The sequence below is a fragment of the Hydra viridissima genome, unplaced genomic scaffold, assembly GCF_058129835.1.
Source record: "Hydra viridissima isolate aposymbiotic clone 2 unplaced genomic scaffold, HvirCarnegie_v1 scaffold_17, whole genome shotgun sequence".
Lineage (NCBI taxonomy): Eukaryota > Metazoa > Cnidaria > Hydrozoa > Anthoathecata > Hydridae > Hydra > Hydra viridissima.
In genome coordinates this window covers 2,396,525-2,420,067 of record NW_028324316.1, presented here as the reverse complement: position 1 = coordinate 2,420,067, position 23,543 = coordinate 2,396,525, and the positions used below count along the sequence as shown (strand labels likewise).

The following is a 23,543-nucleotide window of genomic DNA, read 5'->3' as shown; positions in this document are numbered from 1 at the left end:
GACTTAATACAAAATGCAAATTATCCTTAAGATTCAGATATTTGTATAAAACGAGTTCAAAGTTACTATAAACATATTTTCGCCTCATTAAAACCGCCATTTGGCCCTTCGAGTCATAAAACAGAGAATAGAGAGCTTACGATAAGAAAACTGCAACGGCAACTTCTACAATTTATGATAAATATTTGACACTAAGCATGCGCAATGGATGGGATTCCCTGAAATGCCGTTTTAAAACTTTTTACGCAACGTCAAAACGTTGAAATTCATGTTTTCTGAAAACGGCTTTTAAATGAATCAAATTAGTTCTTGCTCCAAAAGTGTAACAAAGTAATTATTTAATTTCTGATACAAATTTAGGATATATACATAAGTATAAATACATAAATATATATATGTCTATATATACACACACACACACACACACACACACACACACACACACACACACACACACACACACACACACACACACACACACACACACACACACACACACACACACACAATAATTATTATTAAATAATACAAAAACAAATACAACAATAAACTTTTTAAATTTTTTTTTTTGTTTATTTCAAGATGTTTTCTTTTTTATGAAGCGGAAATTCGTAACTATATTTATTTGAATACCGCAACTGCAAGTCGCAACCGCTCGATCCAGATCTTTGTCGTCTCCGTTGCCGTTGCAGTTTTCATATCGTAAGCTCTCTATTGATAAACTACAACCCGTTATAAACCTGTTATAAATTGCTGCAAAATATCACATCAACGTTCTTATTTCGAATTTTTTTACTTTATATACAATGTCGTGTTTAAAGCCACAGTAAGTATAAAATAATGTCATATTTAATAATTTAATATTACAAAACTTTTAACACCATTATGACAAAGATTTATAAAAATAGAATAATGTATATATAATATCGAATTTGAAAACTTTTAATGCTATATCGGGTGCTTTTTTTTTTTGAAGACCGTGACGTATTCAGAGGAAAGCAACAAACTTGCTCGTTCAAAAAAACTTTAAATACGCCTAAAATAAGGTTCTTGATGTCTAATGCAAAGAGGATATGCTAAAGCAAAAAGGATATGCTTTCTCACAAAAAGAAAAATTTCTTGCTAGAACGCGAAAGAACTTTAACTATGACAAGTTATAAAGATGAAGTGCATTAGAATTTGAGTAACGCTTTTAACCGCAATTGTTTGCTTTATCAGAGTTTAATTGCTCGTTTGTTTCAACCGTTAGCAGATCTTAAATTTCCAGAGCCTAATTGCCACTATAAGTATCACCTCAACGAGCTAAAAAAAGAAATTAGAAAACGAATTAAATTATAAAATATTTTAAAACGGTAAGGCTGTTTTGAATTACGAAATAATAAAAATTACCCAGGAACAATAGACTGACGTTCAAATTCATCCAGTGGGAGTTCGATATCAAAGGTCGTCTTAACAGAGTTGTTTATATCGCCGCTACTTGGATTAACTAAAAGAAACTTTTCGTCTGAAAAATTGGCAAGCGATTCGCAAATTTAAATATTCAAGGTAAAAAAAAGAGAACTTCGGACTTTTCGAATTTTTTTTTCACAAGAAAAATAAACTCAAAAAAAAATTATAAAATTGAAATAACGAACCTTTAAGAGGCAGATCACAAGTATCACTTGAAACTTTTGTCGAAGGAGAAAGAACTGACACAGAACAAGCATCTTCGAAGGAAGCCATTTGCTCTAGATTGCATGTAATGGATACTGAATCATCGTCACGTTTTTCACACAAATTATTACAGTTACTTTGTAGTAAAACCGGGCTTATAATGCTTATTTTATATTCAAAATCGTTACATGTCATATCCGTTGTTTGATTTAATAAGTCTGTATTTATCATTGCATTTTCCAGCGATAATTCACTTGTTGAGGTGAACTTCTCTTCTAAAGATAAATCCCCAGGATTTTTTATTTCAGCAGAAAAACTACAAACTTCTAGTTGCAGAGATGAAGAAAGAGTTTTCTCTAAAGCATTCTTGTGACCAATACTTCTCATATAAATAAAATCATCTTCTAATTGGCTACCGTTTTCTAAACTATAATTTCCGTTGGTAAAAGATGAACTGAGCCTTTCCTCCGCTGAGAGTTGGATACTCTCGTGTGAAGTATTTGTGACTAATGATACTTGCGTTTCATTAAGATCTTCGGCCTTTGTGTTATCAAAAACAGCATGCATTTCGGTACTTTTAATTTCCAGTTGCTCTTTAGAGTTGTTTCGTTTTAATTGCAGATCGATGCTGGCAACGTTGGTTGCAATTTTGTTTGCCACACCTGCAGCATGATTACCCAGTGTATCTAGTATCTTTGTAACTGAAAATCTTGACTCTCGTTTTGCAACCTGGTCATATGGCTTTGTTGATACAGAGTTAGTTTGTACTTTTGAAACTGGATTTATAACTGCAGAAGAGTTAGCTTGCGTCAAACTTACAGGTATTTCCAGAGAAGACGTTAATGGATGGTTAAGCTGTTCATCAAAGATATCTTCTTTAACAACAGGACTAAAAGGTATAATAGGTTGTTTTAATTCTTCTGGGTGGAAAATATCTTTACCTAGAATATTGGTCAGACTATAATTGGAGTCTGAAGACTGAAGATCAACTGACGATGACACTACTAAAGGTGAACAAAGTTGCTTGTTGCGATGACAATAGTTATAAATATCAACCAATACTGTTTGAATTACTGACTCCATTCCCTAAACACAATAAATGAAATATCAAACACGTAAACGTAATTGAAAAATAATAATAAAAACTTAATTGAATAAGAAAACTCAGAAAAAAAAAAAGAAGTGCAACTATAAATTTATAAAGTTTTATAAGAAAAAAAAAGGGATTTATTTTTGTTATAATTACAACAACTAAAGAAAAATACAAACCGGTTCTTTCTTTATAGCTTTATCAAGGTCAAGCTTAATTAGAGATTGATTGACTTTTAGCGCCATTGAGAATGCCATTAAACCTGCCACTTGCAACTCGTTACCTCTCAAATCAATTCTAGTCAAAGTTAAACTATCAGCCAAGACTTCAGCTAATGCAACTGCACCTTTAGTTGTAAAAAAATGTTTTTCTTAATTACTTACACATTAAACCTTTTGAATACAAGGTAGAATACTGGTGAATACAGTGTAGAATGAAAATCTATTCACATAAACAGTTTAAAACAGAGACTAAACACTTCAGTATAAGTTAGATGATACTTTAAAGTTACATTTAAAGTTAAAACATTTTTTAATAATCAAACTGAACTAACAAAAAATTTTGATTCATTTCAATGTGTTTACACGAGACAGCCTAAACTTTCTACTTGATAGATCACCATTAAGAGAATCTGCAGCATCCAAGTTCTCAAACTAAGTTTCTATGAAGAGTATATTTAAATCTTTTTGAAATCACCATTAAAATACATAAACAACAACTTTTTATTACCTTCACTTCCAATTTTAGTATTTAAGAGTCCAACTTTTCTAAGTGATTTATTTTTGATTAAACCATGCTTCAGCTTTTGCATTCCAAGATCACCTATACGATTTTGCCCAAGATTCAAAGCTTTCAATGATCTTGTTTTGATCTAACAAAAATAAAAAAATAAAAAAATAAATTGTATGTGTAAATATAAGTTGATTTTTCATTGATTTTATTTCCTTTGTAACTAGTTTTTTTGTGTTTTATTAAACAGCCTTTATAGTATTGAATACCTGGATATATTTTCTACCATTTTTTATGTAAAGTAAAAGAAATTTGTTTAAACAAATACATTTAAAAGATTTATAACATTTTCCATTTTTAGCCATAAGCTTTTCCTGTCTTTTAGTTGACAAATGAATTCCCCTAAGGGAGAAATCAATTTTGCACAGGTAAAGATGTTTCTTTTGAAGTATCCATTAATCCACCCCTTCTTTGATGTCTTCATAAAGATTGAAGTGATTAAGAATCTATTGAAATAAATAGTAGTCTGATAGCACAATTTTCAGTGAGTATGATGGGTAAGGTGACACATCCAACTTAAGCAGTTATACTTATTCTTTAACCCACCAATTTGTGTTCTAGCATTAAGTTGAAAGATCATCGTCATGTCTGTTGACGTATTCAAGACATTTTTCTTTTAATACTTGGCTTAAATTGACTAACTGTTCTTGATGTTTTGATGTTTAAGTAGCTCATAATACACCACCCCTTTTTTGATCTTATGATGTAAACAGCATAACCTTACACACATGAACATTCCTCTTTACCATTGATAGGGATGGCTGACCAGGTTTTCTTTTTTTTTTAGGGTCATCACAATGAAGCCATTTCTCAAGACTTCCTTTCATGTCTTTAAAGAAAGAATTTGTACACTGAAACTGCTTTTGAATGTCTCTTTCTTTCGAGTCAATTTCCAAGTTTCAGTTTACAATACTTGCTTACAGTTGACTCTTCAACACTTAAAGACTTTGACTGCTTTTTAAGTTTTTGGAAGGATCTTCAACATGTATTGATTCCAATTTTTCATCTTCAAACATTTTTGGTGCCCCAGTGCATTATTTTTCTTTTTCAAAATCGGGAGTCAAAAAATCGTAAAAAGATTGTTTCTGAATCATTGGACCCTTTCTCTACAACTTCTTTAGGATGAAGTACATGATAGGTTTTATTTGTTTGCTTTAAACCTTGTTACTATCACAAAACATTTTAATGAAAACTCTTTTTTTATTAAAAGGCTTTATAAAAGGTTTTTTCTTCGTACCAATTTATAAAATCAGTAATAATATACTTTTTTTGTGGATATCTTACATGCACATACAAGTTAATTATAAAGTTTGAATCCAATATATTAACAAATTCTTCCCTAAAAAGGGTGGCACAAAAGTTTCTACACGATAAAAAACTCAGCTGCATTTCATTAACCAAAACATCTCTGTAAACAGTGATTATTATATTAAAAGTATTTTACCAGTTTATAAACAAGCTATGAATTATAAAAGTTATTTCTAGTGCATAAAAATGCAACTTGACACAAGACGGTAGAAAGTGCCATTCATCAAAGACTGCAATGGTACTGATTAATGAGAATCTCACAAATGTTTGGACAGATTGGCCAAGAAACTCTCGAGACCTAAATCCTCTGGAAAATTGCTGGTCTTATTTAAAGGATAAGGTATATAAAGAACCTTGAGTTCTAACAAAGGACCAGCTAATTTCCAGGATTAAAAATGAATGGGAGTACATATTGGCTTGATATATCCAAATTTTTTGTGAATGTTTTTGTCATAGAACTTTGACTGCTGAACAAATAATGGCTATCATACAGGTTGTTAACATACTCAAGACTTTGTTTTATTATGATCATGAAAGCAGATTAAATTTTACTGTTTCAGAATTTTCAAAAATATCTGAATTTTAAGTTCTAGACGTAAGTGTGTAGAAACTTTTGGGTCACCCTGCATTTTTATTTACAAGACAGTATTCATAGCTGAGCACTTTAATCTTTTTTTAAATCCCATTTTCATTTTGGCTTTTCAATGGTTATTTTCATTTATCATATTTTTTTAATGATGATATCTTAATTTACTAAGACTACTTCAGTAAATCTACTGAGTCAGTCAACTTTTTGATCAATACAAACAGTTGTTGTAATAACATTTCTGCTGTTCCTTTTAACAAAAATAAATTTTAAAAATTCACCAAGCCTTCTGAAAGATAACTCATAGCTTCATGAGTTAATCCAGTGTTCCAAATGATTAAAGAACACAACCCACCACCAAAAGGTTGATCAGCTTGATCTGATAGCCCATTGCTAATATGTGCCAGACCAATATCCTAAGCAAGAATAATATGAATAAAGAACAACATTTTTAAATATTTGATGACTATAACTAAATATAAAACATAATGATTGTAAGTAAAAACGGAAAAATAAAAGAAATACATTTTACTTTAAAAATCAGTTAAAATACTTTCTTCAAACAAAATTACGCCTTTTTAAAGAAATCCCTAACAAATTTATTCAAAAAGAAGAGAACTCTAAATTTTGTATACACTCTTAGACTTTGCATACACTCTTAGACTTTTTACACACTCTTAGACTTGGCGGAATGGGGTAAAACAGAAACTACTTTCTGAAATAAAATTCTTCTCCGTAATAAAACTATTACTAATTACTTATTCTAAACATGCATTCTTAGTAGTGCAATCTGAGTATTAGACTACTTGTCCAATAGAGTGAGTTGATATATTTTTAGAGAGTATATGGCTGGTCCTCTTCCATTTTAACTTAAATAAACAGCAAACGGAGGCCTTCTCTTGAATTTTTCTTCGTTTCCACCCATACTAATTCAGTTGCTTAGCTTTAAAAAATTATTAAATATTCTGATTTTTTTTACATATTCTGGTAAAATCTTTACACTTTATTACCATGTCAAGCTAATGTTGTTAATGATGTTATTGACGCTTCTTTCAAGAAGAAAAAAAAAAATATCACTGTTGGACTATCATAATACTACAACAGACTCTATAAACAATATTCAGCTTCTTTTAATTTTAATGTAACTTTTTTTTTGTAATTTTTTTCAAATTCAAAAAAACAAAAAAAAAAACACAGTGAAACAGAAAGCTTAACAGAAAGTTAAAAAATATCGCTCTAATGTATTTTAACAATAATTTTGTCACTATTTTTTTCACTTCTATAGAAATGTAAAACAATAAAATTATTACAATTAGATTTTAAGATATAATATACTTTTTAGCATATTTATATGTGATGTTTGTATTATCCTTAGAACAATTGATTTCTTCTTTAATAAATGGTTGATCATTAGTTAAAAGTATTTATTTACTTTTAAAATATCTTACTCTTATTTGATTATTTCGAATATCTAACAACTGTAAGGTAGTATTATATGTAAGCATGGCACCAAGTGGAGGACCATCACTTGAAGTTAAATCATTATCACCAATGTATAACTCCTCCAATATGTGATTGTACTTCATAGCAGTAGCTAAATAATCATTAATTTGTTAAGAGGTATTAATGCCAGAAACTACAAATTAAAGACTTAAAAAACAAAGCACTTACATTTGTAAATATAAAAAAAATTCACATAACATTTCCTATAAACATAGGGCCAGAAGTATAAAATACTAACTCAGAATAAGTAGAGGCCTTCCAGAAAGAAACACCCCTTCCAAATGTAAAACTTTAAGGTAAGGATCAGCTTTAAGACATCTACCAAAACATGCCATAGTTACATCTGTCAGTAATGTCCTTCTAGCATCTAAATATGTTAAGCATGGTGTCTTCCTTAACATACGACACAATGTTTGCCAACCCCGAACTCCAATTTTAGGGTTACAGGCTATGTTTAGTTTACAAGTGGAGCGGTAGAACTCAATCATTTCAATTAATGCAGAAGCTCCCTTAAAATTAAAAATATTTAATCTATACAACTTTCATAACATGAATTTATAAAACTTGAAAAAACATAAATTAAATTTTTTTACTCAATTTAAAGTCTTTAGGAGAAAAAAAGAAAAATATTTAACTAAACTTTTTACTTTATTCAACCAAAATTCAAAGTTTCAGAAAATTAAATGCAACTTAAATCACCAAGAAAAAATATAAGATGAAGTCTTCGTGACTTAAAAAGATAAAACTTTAACTGTTACCTCTGGTTATGAGCAAGATGGATATGAATTTTTAAAAATTACCCAATTTTTTTAGAATTCACATCCAGAATTTTTTTTTTTAGTAAAATTTACTTCTAGACCAATTGACACATGCATTAAGCATTCTATATTTTTTAGTGACATTTATTTCTAGACTAATTGACACATGCATTAAGCATTCCATTTTAGATGTTATGTATCTTACATAAATTGCAATATTAATTTGAAAAAAAGTCTATCATTTCTGTAGAGACCACTTCAAATTTCATTGCTAATATGGCAAATACTAATGCAAATGTAGTTATTGCATTTTTTGGTAACAATAATTACATGAACATTAAAATAATTAAAGTAAAAAAAGACATTTGATGGAATATGAAAAGTTAGCAGGATGAAGTACCTCTTCTTCAAGACCGCAATTCTCAATATCTAAGTTTTCATATTGCACTCTTCGAAATATTGATTCTAGTGCTTCACATGATTTACTATCTAGCCGAGAACCTGAATAAATTAAAAGCTCTAAAAATGTTATTTACACATACAATTAAACATTTATAGCATTAAATCAATAACTAAAATTGGTAAAATAAGAAATATTTAATATAAATAAGAAATTTGAAATTAAAAAAGAGATTTCACAAAAGTATGACTGTGGCTTATTGTAGCAGATGCTCAATTTATAAAATCAAATAGCAGATTAATGGAGTATTTACTTGCTGACAATAGTATAATACCTTCTTCAAAATAAAAATTTACAAACTGAATATACAAGCCAAAGAAAAAGTTTAGGAGTAATTAAAAATACAAAACTGATAAAATTTTGCAATAAAATGTGATTTTACTAAAAAGAAGAGTTGATTCAGGATTACAATCAACACAAAGATCTTTTATGACTGCTTAAAAATTGTATTAACTCTAGTACTGCTAAAGTTAAGTGCAAGCTATTTTTATAACTTTGTTAGTTAAAGACTTTGACAAGTAAATCCACAATTGTTCCAAAGGTACAATAAAATTATTGCTATAAATTACAATAAAATTATTGCTATAAAAACTTAATATCTATAGGCAGTTTAGACAAGTTAATAATCTATAGGTAGTTTAGACAAGTTAGCTTGAATGTTTGTGCAATGGTAGTAAGATTTAAATGCAATAAAATTTTTTAAAAAAAGATTTTTTTTTTTGGAAAAAAAAAAAAAAAAAAAAAAAGCTCTAATATAGAAACAACAAAAAAAACAAAAAAAACAAACCGAGCAGTTAAAATATTGTTTTTTTAAAGATTTATAGAACTCATAGGGGCAAACATTTGGTTTGACTGTTTTAGCCAAATTTAGCTTCTTGAATAAAGAAGATGCTGATAGAAAGATGTTGCTGAAATATGAAAGATTTTCTGAGGATATATAAAATGTAAAGGTGCATAATAAATTTTGCACCTTTACATTTAATAAATTCTTGGATACACATGAAACAAACATTTTTTAAAAAACTTAATTTTTTAAAAGGTTTTTATCCTGAACTTCTTTTATTTATGAAGTTTACTTTGAATTTTATTAAGCAATAATTTTAGAATAACAAAGTGTAAAACAAACCTCTAAGTACTAATGTTCCAGCTCGCTGTGAAAGATCAGGAATATCCTACATTAGAATAACAGATCCATTTAACATAACACTATGATGAAAATCACTATGATAAAAATCAATATGATAAAAACCAATATGATAAAAATCAATATGATAAAAATCACTATGATAAAAATCAATATGATAAAAATACACAACATCCAACATTTCAAAGGATGCAAGGGAAAATTACTTTTTACAGATATTTCTATGTTGTTGACTGCATATAATAAAAGTTCAAAAACACTAAACATTGTATACCTTCTTTAGCAAAAGCTAGTAATCATAAAAAAAAGACAGTTGACTGAGGTATCAATTAGAATTATCAGATAGTTGCTGCCTGAATTCAAGGTCAATAAAATTTTTCAGCTTATTTCAATCTTATGGATACTTTTATCTTAAATATAAACAAGACCAAGCTACTGTCTGCATAACAGAAGGATGGCAAAATTATATATATATATATATATATATATATATATATATATATATATATATATATATATATATATATATATATATATATATATATATATATATATATATATATATATATATATATATATTAGGGTGGTTTTATTTTATATGGAAAAAAATTTTTTTTTTAATTTTAAATTGCACAACCTCTTATTTGGTGAGGTCTGATATAAAAAGTATATAGTTAAAATTTTTTTGCAAACTGAAAATGGGAATTGGTCCCCCAAACCCTATTTCGGAACCTTAAATTGACCAAAACTTGTCTAATATCTTAATCTTGTAATTCTATTTTTATTTCATACAAAATACTGCTATAAATTGATCTAAAAAAAATAATATAAAGTATTAGAATGTGACAACATAGATAGTTCACAGAAGACTGGAAAGTACAAACAAATTTAGATTTACCCCCTCAGCATTATTTACCAAAAATCGCTCCTAAATGGATATTTTGATTTCATTATTGAAATATGTAGGGAAAATAGGGGGGTGGGGGGTGTATCATATATATATATATATATATATATATATATATATATATATATATATATATATATATATATATATATATACATATATATATATATATATATATATATATATATATATATATATATATATATATATATATATATATATATATTAAGGTGGGTCAAAATGTAAAAAATATTAAGTTGGAGATCCTGTACATGTCTAAAAAGTTGCTTTTTGATGTACTCGTTTGAAAAAACCTCACTTTTTATTTTATGGACAGTGTCTACAGGTCCCAACTCTGACTAGAAAGACTACATAAATACCCAATGTTAGTGTAATGTATTGCAATGTATTACAAATTAAAAATAATGTAAACTGTAACGAATCAATGTTAAACAGCAACAATACAAAGTTGTTTAACCTAACTGTTAATAAAATCTTTCTTGCTGTCTATTTTTGGTATCTCTAATATGGATTTCTTACTCTGTAACACCATGCCATGACGGGACTTTCTCCCATAAACTTTACAGCTCGCAGCGCTAACGTCTTTAATTGTTCTCTCTACTGCCTGTGAATGACATGGAACATCGGGCAGTAGTATTGGATGTGTGTAAGTTGATCATTTGAAAGGTGTGATAGCATCGGAGGAGATGTAACATTACTCTGGTCCCAGTCAATCATGTTAATGAACGATGTCGCAGCCAAATTTAATGTTATATCCTTCTTATCAAAGACGCGAACCGGTATGTTACTATTAGTCTGCTTCTCTCTTGCTCTTATTATTTGTTCTACTGAAAAACGACGGACTTCCATATCACTATCACTAACTGCAGCTAACAGAATGTTTTCAGCATGTGCAAAGTAGCAGTTATTTTCGAGAACAGGACGAACCTGCCTGAACACAGCCTGATCTAATGCATCAAGTTCCTGAAACAACTGAACTAAGTAAAAGAAGTTGTTAGCACCATTTTGGCAAGAAGAATTTGATTTGATTTTGAACCAAGAGGGTCCGTAAAAGTTCAAAATGAAATGCGTTACTCTTCTGAGAGGTTCAGATGCCACCTCTCTAGACATGTAGAGACGCAAAATCCTGTTGGCTTTCGTCAACCACCGAGCATGACTTATATTTCCAGGTAAACTCTTCTCGAGGAAATCAATATCTGTAGAAGCCTGACGTCCACGCTGTACTGCTAGACATGCTTTCAAAAAGTACAGTTGGTCTGTGCTAAGATCCTTCTTGACAGCTTCATCACAATCAGTCACCTTACCAGTAATGGGCAAATAATTAACGACAGGCAATTCATTCGGATCATATTCTAGAGCTGAGCTAATTGTACCTGTCGATGTGGAAGGTCCTGTAGTTCGAGCAAAATCCACGCCTGCCAAAAACCTTCTAAATGGCAGCTCGTTACAGTGTAGAAGGCATACCAACCACTGTAATGGTCTACCTAAGTTCTCCTCCAATTTTCTTATGATTCCGTTGCTTTTACCTGTATTATTATTTGTGCCATCACACACAACACCTTGAATGCTTTCTACGGAGTTTGTCTCTATAATAACTGACATTAACTCCTTTGTTATATCAGCAGCTTTACTACTTTCAGGAACTACATGATCGATGTATATGTTTCCTGGATACGAGACAATACTATAGTGTTCTTCTTTTTTACTTCTTCTACAACCAAAACTCTCAACTAATGTAACGTCTTGTTTTCCATCAAAGCCTATACAGCACAATTCCTTATTGCTCTGCATATGTTCTTCAACCAGAGTATCTCTCCAGAAATTCCTTTGTCGACGTAGCTTTGAAGGATCAAGAATTGTTGCTGAAGACAACATACTGAGGTCTTTTAAAACAGCATTAACAATAAGACATGTATCTCTGCTGCTAATTTTGCATCGATCAACTGCTTTACATAATTCCTTGTACTTGTTTCTGTTCTGCACTGATACTGTCTCTTCCTCTGATGTATAATTACTTTCAGATGTGTTACGCTCATCCTCATCAATATCTTCCTCAGTTTCATATTCAACCTCTTTTGACTGTGCTTCATCACACACTAATTTCATAAACTTGCGTTTTTGTCTCTTTTCCAGTGTTGCTGTCGTTTCTTTGTCTACTCCACCAATTATCATATTTCTAACAGTTTTCTGGTCAAACCAGAAATCCCACTCTACCAATGGAATTTTATTTGGCAGTGGGCACGTGCATAAGTTACTATCTCTAATGCCCGAATCAAAGCATTTGCAGGTGCAAATGTCAAATAACTGCTGAAAAGAATTCAACTTCTCAGTGAACGTGTCTGATGTTCTTTTTGCATCTGAATATTTTTCAAGTGTATGTACTTTATCCATAAGTCTTCTAATCCTAATGATTGTGCTATTCACTTCCATTGTGGGAATACTTGCTTTTGAATAAATACATTTCACTCTGTCTGCTAAAATTGAATATCTTTCTTGCAAGCTAATTTCTAATACTGTTTTCTGATTATAATAAAACGCCTTAATAACGTCTTCATATGATGGGATTTGATTTTCAGGAAGATCAACTAACTGTCCAAACAATGGATGTTTAGTTGCACTTCGTGTACACATAAATATGGATATTTAATATATTTGTCTAAAATAATAAAAAAAACTACAACAAGTTATGGTTACAATAAATAAAAGCTGTTAAAACAATTTTTCATAAGAATTTAGTCAATAAATATTCCAATATTTATACAGACTATAATATGTTTAGCCCTCTCATAAATAGGCCTACATGTTAAACGAAGTGATCTTTCTACAGTCTAAACTATAGCCTACTGTAGTATACATCTATATTAGCCTACTTGAATTTTACTATAGATCTATTATTGCAAAGAAGAAAATAAAATTACAAAATAATATATTAGATATTTTGCTTGTTTCTAAAAAATCCAGCACATGGTTTGTTGCTAATGTTGGTGACGTCACATGTAAATAACGTTATAAAATTTATTCCATTTCTTTTTTAGCACTTGTAGTTACGTGCTAAACCATTTGCCAACGCATTTTAGTCCATGATTTATAGTTGGTACGTATTTAAACTGTACCAAGGAAATGGTTAAAATACATCAAATAAGGTAAGGCTTTAATCAAAAGTTGGGACCCCTAAACGTTTCATAAAAAATCTTTAAATATTATTTTCATACTGTACTGATGCCAAGACAACTTTTTATTCATGTACAGGAAAGATAAAAAAATTCGACCCACCCTAATATATATATATATATGTTAAATCATATATATATATATATATATATATATATATATATATATATATATATATATATATATATATATATATATATATACATATATATATATATATATATATATATGTTAAATTTCTATTATATTCTTTCTATTATAGTAAAAAAAGTATAAAAATATAGCTTAAGAAGATGGCTGCTTCAGAGAAAACAACACGCTCAACTACAAATGTTTGGCTAGTTGGACATATTATCTCAACAATAGATGGGCCGAGTCAGTTGCCAACAAGTGGTGTTGCCCTACGTAGAGTTTTTTATGAAATAATAATCAAAAAGTCAACTCTTTCAATATCCTGTAACACAGTTGCAGATGAAGCTATGATTTTCTGGTTTAAAGCTAATATTCCAACTATAGCAAAGCCTAATGTAGTTGCTAAACTAAAGAGTATTCACAAGCAACATGTCCAAGTGTCTAAGCACAGAAGTAGAAAATCAGCTACTCAACATAGCTATCAAGAAAAATTCACTACCAAGATGAATACACTTTTTGATATTGCCCATGGTGAATGGGATTGCCTCATCAAGATAAATGAAGATAAACAATTTCTAATAGACCAGAGAGATCCCCGAAAGATGTTAATGACATCGGAAGACTTAATGTATAAGAAAGCAGTTGTAAAATACAGAAAACGCAAGCTTGAAGAAAAAAGGCGCTTTGAACAACATAAAGAAAGTAAGATTATATCTACAGATACATTAATGGATTACAATTCAGATTACTCTTTGGATGAAAATTCTGACTGCGATATGTCAATTCAAACACAAAAAGCTTTTAATCGTACAAATAATTCAAAACATTCTACTATGGGCACTAGCCATCTCTCGATTACAATATCCAAACGTTGTATTCTTGACAATCAACTCTTTCATGCAGCATTAGACCGAACAAAAATAACACCACAACAAGCAATGATGGTTGTCACATCAACCCTAGCTGCAATCGGTATTGATGTAAATAAACTAACATTTTCACGTTCCACTCTAATGGAAGCTCGAACTACATCCCGTGAATCTCATGCAATAGCAGTAAGAAAAAATTTTCAACCCTTGGTTCCACTTTTGCTCATTTTGATGGCAAAATGTTGTTGAATGTTGTTAGAACCAGACGTGAATGTCTGCCAATTGTTGCATCTGGTTTGGATATTGAGAAATTATTAGGGATCCCTGAGATACCTGCTGGTACTGGCCCTCTAATGAGACAAAAGGTAGTTGAGTTCATTCATGAATGGCCTGGCGTTGAGGAGCATCTTGCAGGTCTTTGCTTTGACACAACAGCAAGTAATACAGGAAGTCATAATGGGGCAACAACTGTCATACAGAAGTCAATGAATCGAAGAGTTTTGTTTTTAGCTTGTCGACATCATATTCTTGAAATCTGTGCAAATGCAGTGTTTGATGCGTTTTTTGTTTCAAAAGGACCAAACATTGAACTTTTTGGTAGAGTGAAGTCCCAGTGGGAGCTAATAGAAAAATCAAAGTTTGAACCACTTGAAAGTGATAAAAGTGGAGCTGGATGCCTTACAAAGTTTGAAAAAGAGTGGCTTGCATCTCGAAAATCCAATGTGGTGGAAAATTTGAAAAAATACTTAAAAGAAACGCAACCACGTGATGATTATAAAGAATTCGGAAGACTAGCTCTTCTCCTTTTGGGAGAAAATAATGATACAATAACTATTTGCATTCCTGGGGCTTACCATCGTGCAAGATGGATGGCTAAAGGTATATACTGTTTAAAAGTTTTTGGTTTTTGTCATCAGTTGAATATCACAGAGAAAGAAATTGGGATTTTAAGAAGAATATGTCTCTTCATAACCACAATATATGCATGTTTCTAGTTTTCAGCACCTCTCACAACAGAAGCACCAATAAATGATCTCCTTCTTTTAAAAGTAATTGAGAACTATTGTCAAGTTGACAGCAAAGTTGCAAATGTTGCAAAAAATAAAATTAAACTTCAGTTATGGTATTTAAGTAAAGATCTAGCTGCTCTCCCATTATTCAGTGATAAAATTTCTGTTGAAGAGAAAATGGATATTGTAAATGCCTTACAAAAAGAACCATTGCCAGGTGACAATAGAAGACTTGCTCCAAACAAGATTTATACATTCTCTAAACTTTCTATAGCTAACTTTGTTACTTGACGCTCAATGAACTTGTTTGACTCTCTCAATCTACCAAAAGAATTCTTGACATCGTCTCCTAAAACTTGGGCTAATCGTGATGACTACAAGTCTGCTTGTAAGATAGTTTGTGCCATGAAAGTGGTTAATGACTGTGCAGAACGGGCAGTTAAATTAGCCACTGACTTTAATGAAGTTTTGACAAAAAATGATAATCAACGTCAGCTTCTCTACCAAGTAGTTGAGTATCATAGAAAACTTTTTTCAACTGAAGCTACAAAGAAACAGTTAAGCCATAATCATTCCAAATAACAACAATTTAATCTTGTTTTTCTGTTATATTTTAATTTAGTTATATGTCAAGGTTTGATTAAATTATGTATGTTATTTCATCCAAATAATTTTAAAATTTGTTATTTGTAATATGTTTCTTAAAGGCATAAGAAAAATTTTAATTCTTTTAAAAGTTTCATTCACAATATTTTTTGTTATTTTTAAATTTATAAATTTCAATTATGGCTGAGGTAGAAATGGCTGGTAGAGGGACACCATTCTGGGCATATGGGCCACTGGTACTCACAATTAAAAAAACTGAAGAAATGTTAAAAAAGGACCTTTTTTAAGTACTTATAACAGCTTTTTGTATCTTTACCCCCTTCCCCTTGCCCCAAGTTACCCCCACCATATACATTCATACAGTTGTCGTCATCCTAAAAGTAAAACTGGTGCACGTAACACTGGCAATAGTTTGTTTAAAAACATTTCAGAAATTTATCATTTTCGAAAAAAACAGGTCTCAAAAGGGCTTAAGAAACAGGTCCGGGTCCTGGCACCCTGAGGGTGTGGTGTGGGAATAGGTCACTGCTATATAAATTTGTTTTATTGTTATCACCCTAATAAGTAAAACTGATGGCACAAGCTGATTTTAATAGATTTCTGAAACATATTATTTTAGACAAAAACGGGTCTCAAAAGGGCTTAAAAAACAGGTCCAGGACCTATCATTTCTAGGGTGGAGTCTGGGAATAGGTCATTGCTATATACATTCTTATAATTTTTATAACCCTAATAAGTAAAACTGATGCATGTAACACTGACACTAACTGATCTTAATACATTTTAGAAATATGTCATTTTAGACGAAAACGGGGTTATGAAGGGGTTACAAAGCAGGTGTGGGGGACCACTTCCCATCATCAGTTTGCAAAAAAAAATTATCTGTGAACTTTTTTTATTGAACCTCACCAAATAAGACGGTGTGCAACATCAAATTAAAAAAAAAAAAAACCACCCTAATATATATATATATATATATATATATATATATATATATATATATATATACAGTATCGGACAAAACATGGTGGACAAACTCAAATTTAGAACAAAAGTTAATCAAAAACTAAAAAGAACTAGTAAAACAATTGTACATATTAATTTTTAAATAGTTTATTATGTTCTTAACAAAATTTAAAACGTTTGAATCATACTAAGAATCACAAAAAAAATTTATAACACATTTTTCTCAACAAACTACATTTTTCCTTGGACAAAACAAGGTGGACAAATCAAAACGAAGCTTTTTTTATAAGATTTCATTGTCTTTATTCAATTTACCGCATTCTTTTGTTTTCACTTTTATCCTAACATTACTCTAAAATAATAAATAGATTTTGGAACGCCTGGCCAATTATTTTTTCAATTAAACTAAAAATAGATTTAACTCATGATATATGGGGTAAATTTTGCAAAAATTGCAACTTAAAATGGCTTACGACAAATTAGGAAGTGTTTTACGTGAAAATATTATTTAAGATTTTAAAAGCGGAAAACGTCAAGCTGAAATTTGTAGAAAATATAATATAGCTAAATCGACTGTAAGCAAAACTGTCAAATCATTTGGATCTCGTGACTGCTATAAAACAAACCATCGGGGCGGACGTCCAAGAAAAACAACACAAAGACTAGATCGAATAATTGTTAAAGAGCTTAAAAAAGATCCATTTTTGTCATCCACAAAATTAACCGAAAAACTTGAACTACAAATCTCTAATCGCACTGTGCGACGAAGAGCTAACGAAGCAAAATTGTTTTCTCGAATGCCTGCCAAGAAACCGCTAACTTCCTTTAAAAATAGAAAGCTAAGACTTGCGTTTGCCAAAGCACACCAAAATTGGACTGTAGACCAGTGGAAAAACATACTTTTTAGTGATGAATCAAAATATAACCTTTTTGGAAGCGACGGCAAGAAGCGAGTCTGGAGACCAAAGAACACCAGATTCAATACTAAATATACCAAGAAGAGTGTTAAGCATGGAACGTCTGCTATGGTTTGGGGATGTTTCTCAGCACTAGGAACTGGTCCTATTCACAAAATTAATGGAATTATGGACCGCTTTGTTTACAAAGATATAATGGAAGATGTTATGTTACCACATGCTGAATGGGAGATGCCCCTAAAATGGATTTTTCAACAGGATAATGATCCCAAACATACGCCAAAAATTGTAAAACAATGGTTCAAGGACAAGAATATCACCATAATGGAGTGGCCTGCACAAAGCCCTGACTTGAATCCCATAGAAAATTTGTGGGAAATAATTGACAATAAGATTGAGCGTGCAAATGTGAAGACCAGTGAGGAATTATTTGAACAAATCGAGAAGGCCTGGCAAGAGATTGATATGAGACTGGTTGACTCATTAATTGCGTCTATGCCCCGAAGAATGAAAGAAGTAATTAAAAGTAAAGGAGGTCCTACCAAATATTAAGTCAACTTTTGAAGTTTTTTGAAAAATAATAAGTTAATTTTTGAAGTTTTTTGAATTTTCAGTCGATTTTTTGAATGTCCACCTTGTTTTGTCCAAAGAAAAATGTAGTTTGTTAGGGAAAATGTGTTTTAAAACTTTTTTAGTGATTTTTAGTATGATTCAAAAGTTTTAAGTTTTGTTAACAACATAATAAACTACATAAAAAATAATATGTTCAATTGTTTTACTAGTTTTTTTTAGTTTTTGATCAACTTTTGTTCTAAATTTGAGTTTGTCCACCATGTTTTGTCCGATACTGTATATATATATATATATATAATGTTTCCCAGAATCCTGGTAGAACATTTTTGTAAAAACTTACAAGTTTTGGAAAATTTTTAATTCAAAATAGAAATTTTTCTCAATTATAATTATTAATAATTGTCTTACATAAAATAAATGTTATAGATCTTTGATGAACTTCCTTTATTACTCGAAAATATGTGATTAATTTAGCAATCAAATTTATTTTATCTAGCACAATTAATTTTGTGGATGTCTGAACCTGGTCACAATGTCATTCAAACACAATGTTTTACAGACACTCTGTACCTGTTGGGCTGTCTTCATCTCACTGATAATGATGTAAGCAATCAGAAGAAATCATTAACAAGCTATTAAAACATTAATATCTAGATGATGTCTTACTTTGAAGTGAAGAAATCAATAATGATATGACAACAAGAACACACACCTTCATGAGAGGGGAATATTGGTTCTTTTTTTTTTATCCTGAAAATCAAAGGGGAGTTGGTAGGAAGATATTCTGCTGGAATATTTATGAATTTTCCTCCCAGCATCAGATTTTTCCGTTTGATTTGTCTGCAAAATCAAATGCATAAATGACTACTCTGAAAAAAGTATGAATCTTGACCAGGACTTCTTACTGTGCATTTAAATTGAAAGCCCCCCTGGCAAATCATCGTGGTGGTGGCTAAGAAGAGCAGGAAGCAGACAGTTGAAGAACCATATAAATAAGTTATGAATCTCTGTGTATTGATTGGAGTGTTAAATCTCAATTTACAATAATGCCAAAAAATATAAAAAAGTTTTTTTCAAACTTTTATGTATGAAATTTTGTAATACCAGATAGTCAAACAAATACTGCTCCATTTAATCTTTATGATTAGACAAAAGTTTTTATTTTAAAACATTGTTTTTTTCAAATTTTATTTCAAACTTACTTGGAAAATAATTATAAAAAATGGAAACCTAGATGAAGCTCTTCCCAAAAGTTTAGACATCTAAAATTGTGTTAACTATACATATCAATAGAATTGATTGCATAACCAGAAAAAAAACCTAATTCATTTGCTGAAAAAGCAACTATTTACCCAAGTTCAATAAACCTATAAAAAAATACATAATAACTATCATTATTTACTAAAAGAAAATAGTTACATGAAAGCTGTAGAAAAACTTATTAAAAAGTTATTTTGATTGGTCAGAAAAAGGGCTATAAGTATGTAAACATTATTTTTTGTTAATATATCTTTGTTAATAACAAAAATAAAGAAAAAAGGTATTAATTTAGGGTTTTTTATTTTTTAATAGTGAATTTCATAAAGATATTAAATTTTAAAAAATTTACAAAATACTATAAACATTAAAAATACATAGACTCAATAAAATGGTTACACATCTCAACTGGTACTCTATACTAGATTTCCTTTACCAATTTTTTGAGCTGTTCCAGGCTGTAATTTGAACCATTTACCAATTCACAGTCTATTCATCCCCAGATGTTATCTATAGGGTTCAAATCAGGTGAATATGGTGGTCAAGTCATTGCTACAATATTGTTTTCTTCAAACCATTCCTTTGTGTAATATGCAGTATGATCTGTAGCACCATCTTGCTGAAACTTCTAACATATAATCTAGAGCTGATTCTACTGGAATATGTTAGGCACATACCAATACCTTTGTAATTAAAACATAACCAGATACCAATAGAGCCTCTCCCTTTATATGTTATATGAATGGCTCATGAAAAGTACCACTCCAGAGTGGTACTTTTCATGAGCCATTTTCTTATCTATCGTTTCTTATTTCACAACACCATTTGAATCTTCTTTTATTTACCATATGACCTTAGCAATGGTTTTTTGAAAGCAGAATAAACATTTGACATATTCTGGCTTGTATTGAATTAAGTGGTGATTTTTTTTGTAAGTTTGTTTAGGATCCTTTCTAACTGATGTAAAAATGAAACTGTCATCTTGCCTACTTGTTGCCAAAGGTCTAGCCAAACCTTGACTTTTCTCTGGCACCATGAAAAACCTCATAAATTAACCTTGGTGGTTCTAATGTATTTTTTTGAAACTCAAATAAGTTCAGCTATTATTTGATTGCTCTTAGTACCTTCTTCTAGATGAGCAATTATTTTCTATCTTTGTTCCTCAATTATTTGTTTTTTCACCATTTTAGTACTTTTTAACAGCAAAACTAACTTACCTTTTGTTAAATATTTGAAAAATGATAAAATAACTCAAATAATTTGATTGTTATACCTAGGTTTAGTTTTCATTTATAAATACATCAAAAATCATATCATTTAATTAATTAAAAAAAAAAGTGTGAAAAGATTGAAAGTAATGGAGATATGAGGTTTTTTAGAAAGTGTACCTTAACTATTGAACAATGTAGGAAGCAGATTATTTAACAACATTATTTTGTTAAATTAGTATAGGAAAACACATAAGATATAGCTTGTTAAGTCTCTAAAAAATATTTTAACTTCCTTATTTAACTATAATTTAAATTGACTGATTACTTAAATGATTTAACTAAATTTACTTTAATTAACTCTTATTGAAAATAATGAGTGTGCCTAAACTTTTGAAAACTACTGTAGTATTTTTAACAGCTTTTAACTGGCAATGATAAAAAAGGTCTGTATAACTTTAGCTATTTTAAGGGTATGAAACATCTAAATCAAAAAAAAAAAAGGTACCTGAATTTGTTTTAATACTTTATCTAGTGGTTTGCACCGTAGTTTTTGACAAGTGTTGCGATAGAATGATACAACTTCAGTATGAGAAGGTGTACGTACTACAAAGAAAAAATTTACTAAACTAATTGACTAACAAAAATATTTTCAATGTTACAACTTAGTCCAAACAGCTTAAAGCTGAACCCAATAAAATAATAACAAGAAAATAAATGTATATATTTTTTAAATAGTTAAATGTTTTCGAACAAAGTGTTATGATTCATTTTGGTTAGAGAAATAGGACATGCTCCCCACAATAGTTTGCTTTGCCATTCAAAAAAAAAGATATTGAAATTTTGCAGTAATAATTAAAAACCAAACATTTTCTAAATATTTCCAAATATAAAGCTGAGTTTCATTAAAAACTCTTTTAATTTTCACAAAGTAAACTTGCTTTGTAAAATTTTTAACAGAAAATTATATTCACTACCGTAGACTTCTTTACAAAGTTAGGAAAATTATAAAATCAATAATTGTAATTTAAAAAAATTCTTAAAAAGACCTAACTAGCTGTAATAAAATTTGTAAACAACATTTTATATTTTTAATATAGTCTGAGTTTTTTTGTCAACATAAAAGTAGATATTATTTTTATATTTCTTCAATTTAACCCATCTGAAATAATTTAAAAACTACAAACATAATACTATGAATAAAATTGTATTCAAAGTTCAAGAAGAAATGTTATTGAAAAGAACATATACTAAACACTAAATAATTTTAAAAATCATCTATTTTATGTCTTAAAATTAGTTTACAGAAAACTTTTTTCTTTAATATTTTGTTGTACTTGATAAAAATGTTGTCTATACTTCATTTATTATTTATCATTTTTAAGATAACTAAGAAATCATAAGAAAAAGATGATTTACCTTAGATTTGTAGACCTGCTGGCAGTATTTGAATATTAGGTAATTTTACTTTGATGGTATAGCATCAAATAGTTAAAACTGTATCATCAAAGTGATGGTACAATATTTACCCTTTTTAGGTCAGTTGATTAGTTTTCACTATAATCTAAGGTTAAATACTTAGTTTTACGTATCTATATATATATATATATATATATATATATATATATATATATATATATATATATATATATATATATATATATATATATATATATATATATATATATATATTATTTACATGCATTTTTTAAGTATTTTGAGCTTAAGTTTTTTTATTATATATAAATTAAATTTGTTTTACATAATTGCAATTTTCTTACCATTAAGCCATGGATCATAAGGTTCAATATATTCTGATACAAGTTTTTCTCCTTCTAAAAAAACTATTTTTTTTGTTTTAGTTCCAAGATTATTTTTTTCAATTTCATCACCATTATTTTCCCAGTTATGAGATTTTGTTGACTTTAAACAAGAAACTAATCTATGCTTTCCACTTTTTTTTTCAGTTATATTTTTAAATTGCTGCAAATTTGTATTGCTGCAATTTGGCATAGTTTTTACAGTTACATTTTCTGCTGAAGTCAGTGTAGTTGATACTTCATTTTCAACTGGATTCATATCATTGCATATTGAATTAAACTTCTCACTATGGTCTTGGCTATTACATGAGCTTTGAAGTTTATCAACTTTATCATTATCGTTACTTGTTAATTCTTCTAAACTAACATGATTTTCATGACTTTCAGGAAAATAACTAACTTCATCCGTATCAAAACTAGTACTATCATCTTCAGTGAATGGATGTTTCTTAGTCAAGCCATTTGAATTATCACATTCTCCAACTTTCTTCGTAATAGAAACCCCACTGTCGGATACATCATTTCCTAAAAACTCGCTATTTTTTTTGCTACAACACGGAGGACGATCCAATGCTAATTCCTCTTTACCAGCTTCTAATGCAAGGTCGAAGTTTTCCATTTAAAAAATATACAAAACGAACTCTATATATTTAAGATTAGGATACCCATTTTAATACAACTCCTTGTAATTGCGAAGTAATTTCTACATATATATATAGCGTTACATATATATTTACGAGGATATGTAACAGCTAGGCTGTCATGTTATTCTTTAACTGAGTTATGAGAAGAACT

The 23,543-nt window shown here is 29.6% G+C and overlaps 1 protein-coding gene across 1 annotated transcript; it reads right to left on the bottom strand.

Moving 5' to 3' along the window:
- Window positions 1-559: 559 nt before the first annotated feature.
- On the bottom strand, window positions 560-23,543 carry LOC149877049 (uncharacterized). The gene is made up of 12 exons (XM_090074651.1): window positions 22,710-23,543; window positions 21,437-21,534; window positions 9,274-9,319; window positions 8,088-8,188; window positions 7,168-7,438; window positions 6,875-7,020; window positions 5,708-5,842; window positions 3,473-3,614; window positions 2,923-3,089; window positions 1,635-2,739; window positions 1,390-1,486; window positions 560-1,302 (listed from the first exon to the last, which is right to left on the bottom strand). The coding sequence occupies exons 1-12, from the start codon at window positions 23,365-23,367 to the stop codon at window positions 1,290-1,292; spliced, it is 2,979 nt and encodes a 992-aa protein (XP_089930777.1). The 5' UTR covers window positions 23,368-23,543; the 3' UTR covers window positions 560-1,289.

What these genes read in the sequence shown, in the direction of transcription:
- LOC149877049 (XM_090074651.1), bottom strand. Translation starts at nt 23,367, where the DNA reads ATGGAAAACTTCGACCTTGCATTAGAAGCTGGTAAAGAGGAATTAGCA. An exon ending in AAGTATTAAAACAAATTCAG is followed by an intron (nt 9,320 to 21,436) that starts GTACCTTTTTTT and finishes ATTCTAATGTAG; the next exon opens with GATATTCCTGATCTTTCACA. An exon ending in ATTGCGGTCTTGAAGAAGAG is followed by an intron (nt 7,439 to 8,087) that starts GTACTTCATCCT and finishes TTTAATTTTAAG; the next exon opens with GGAGCTTCTGCATTAATTGA.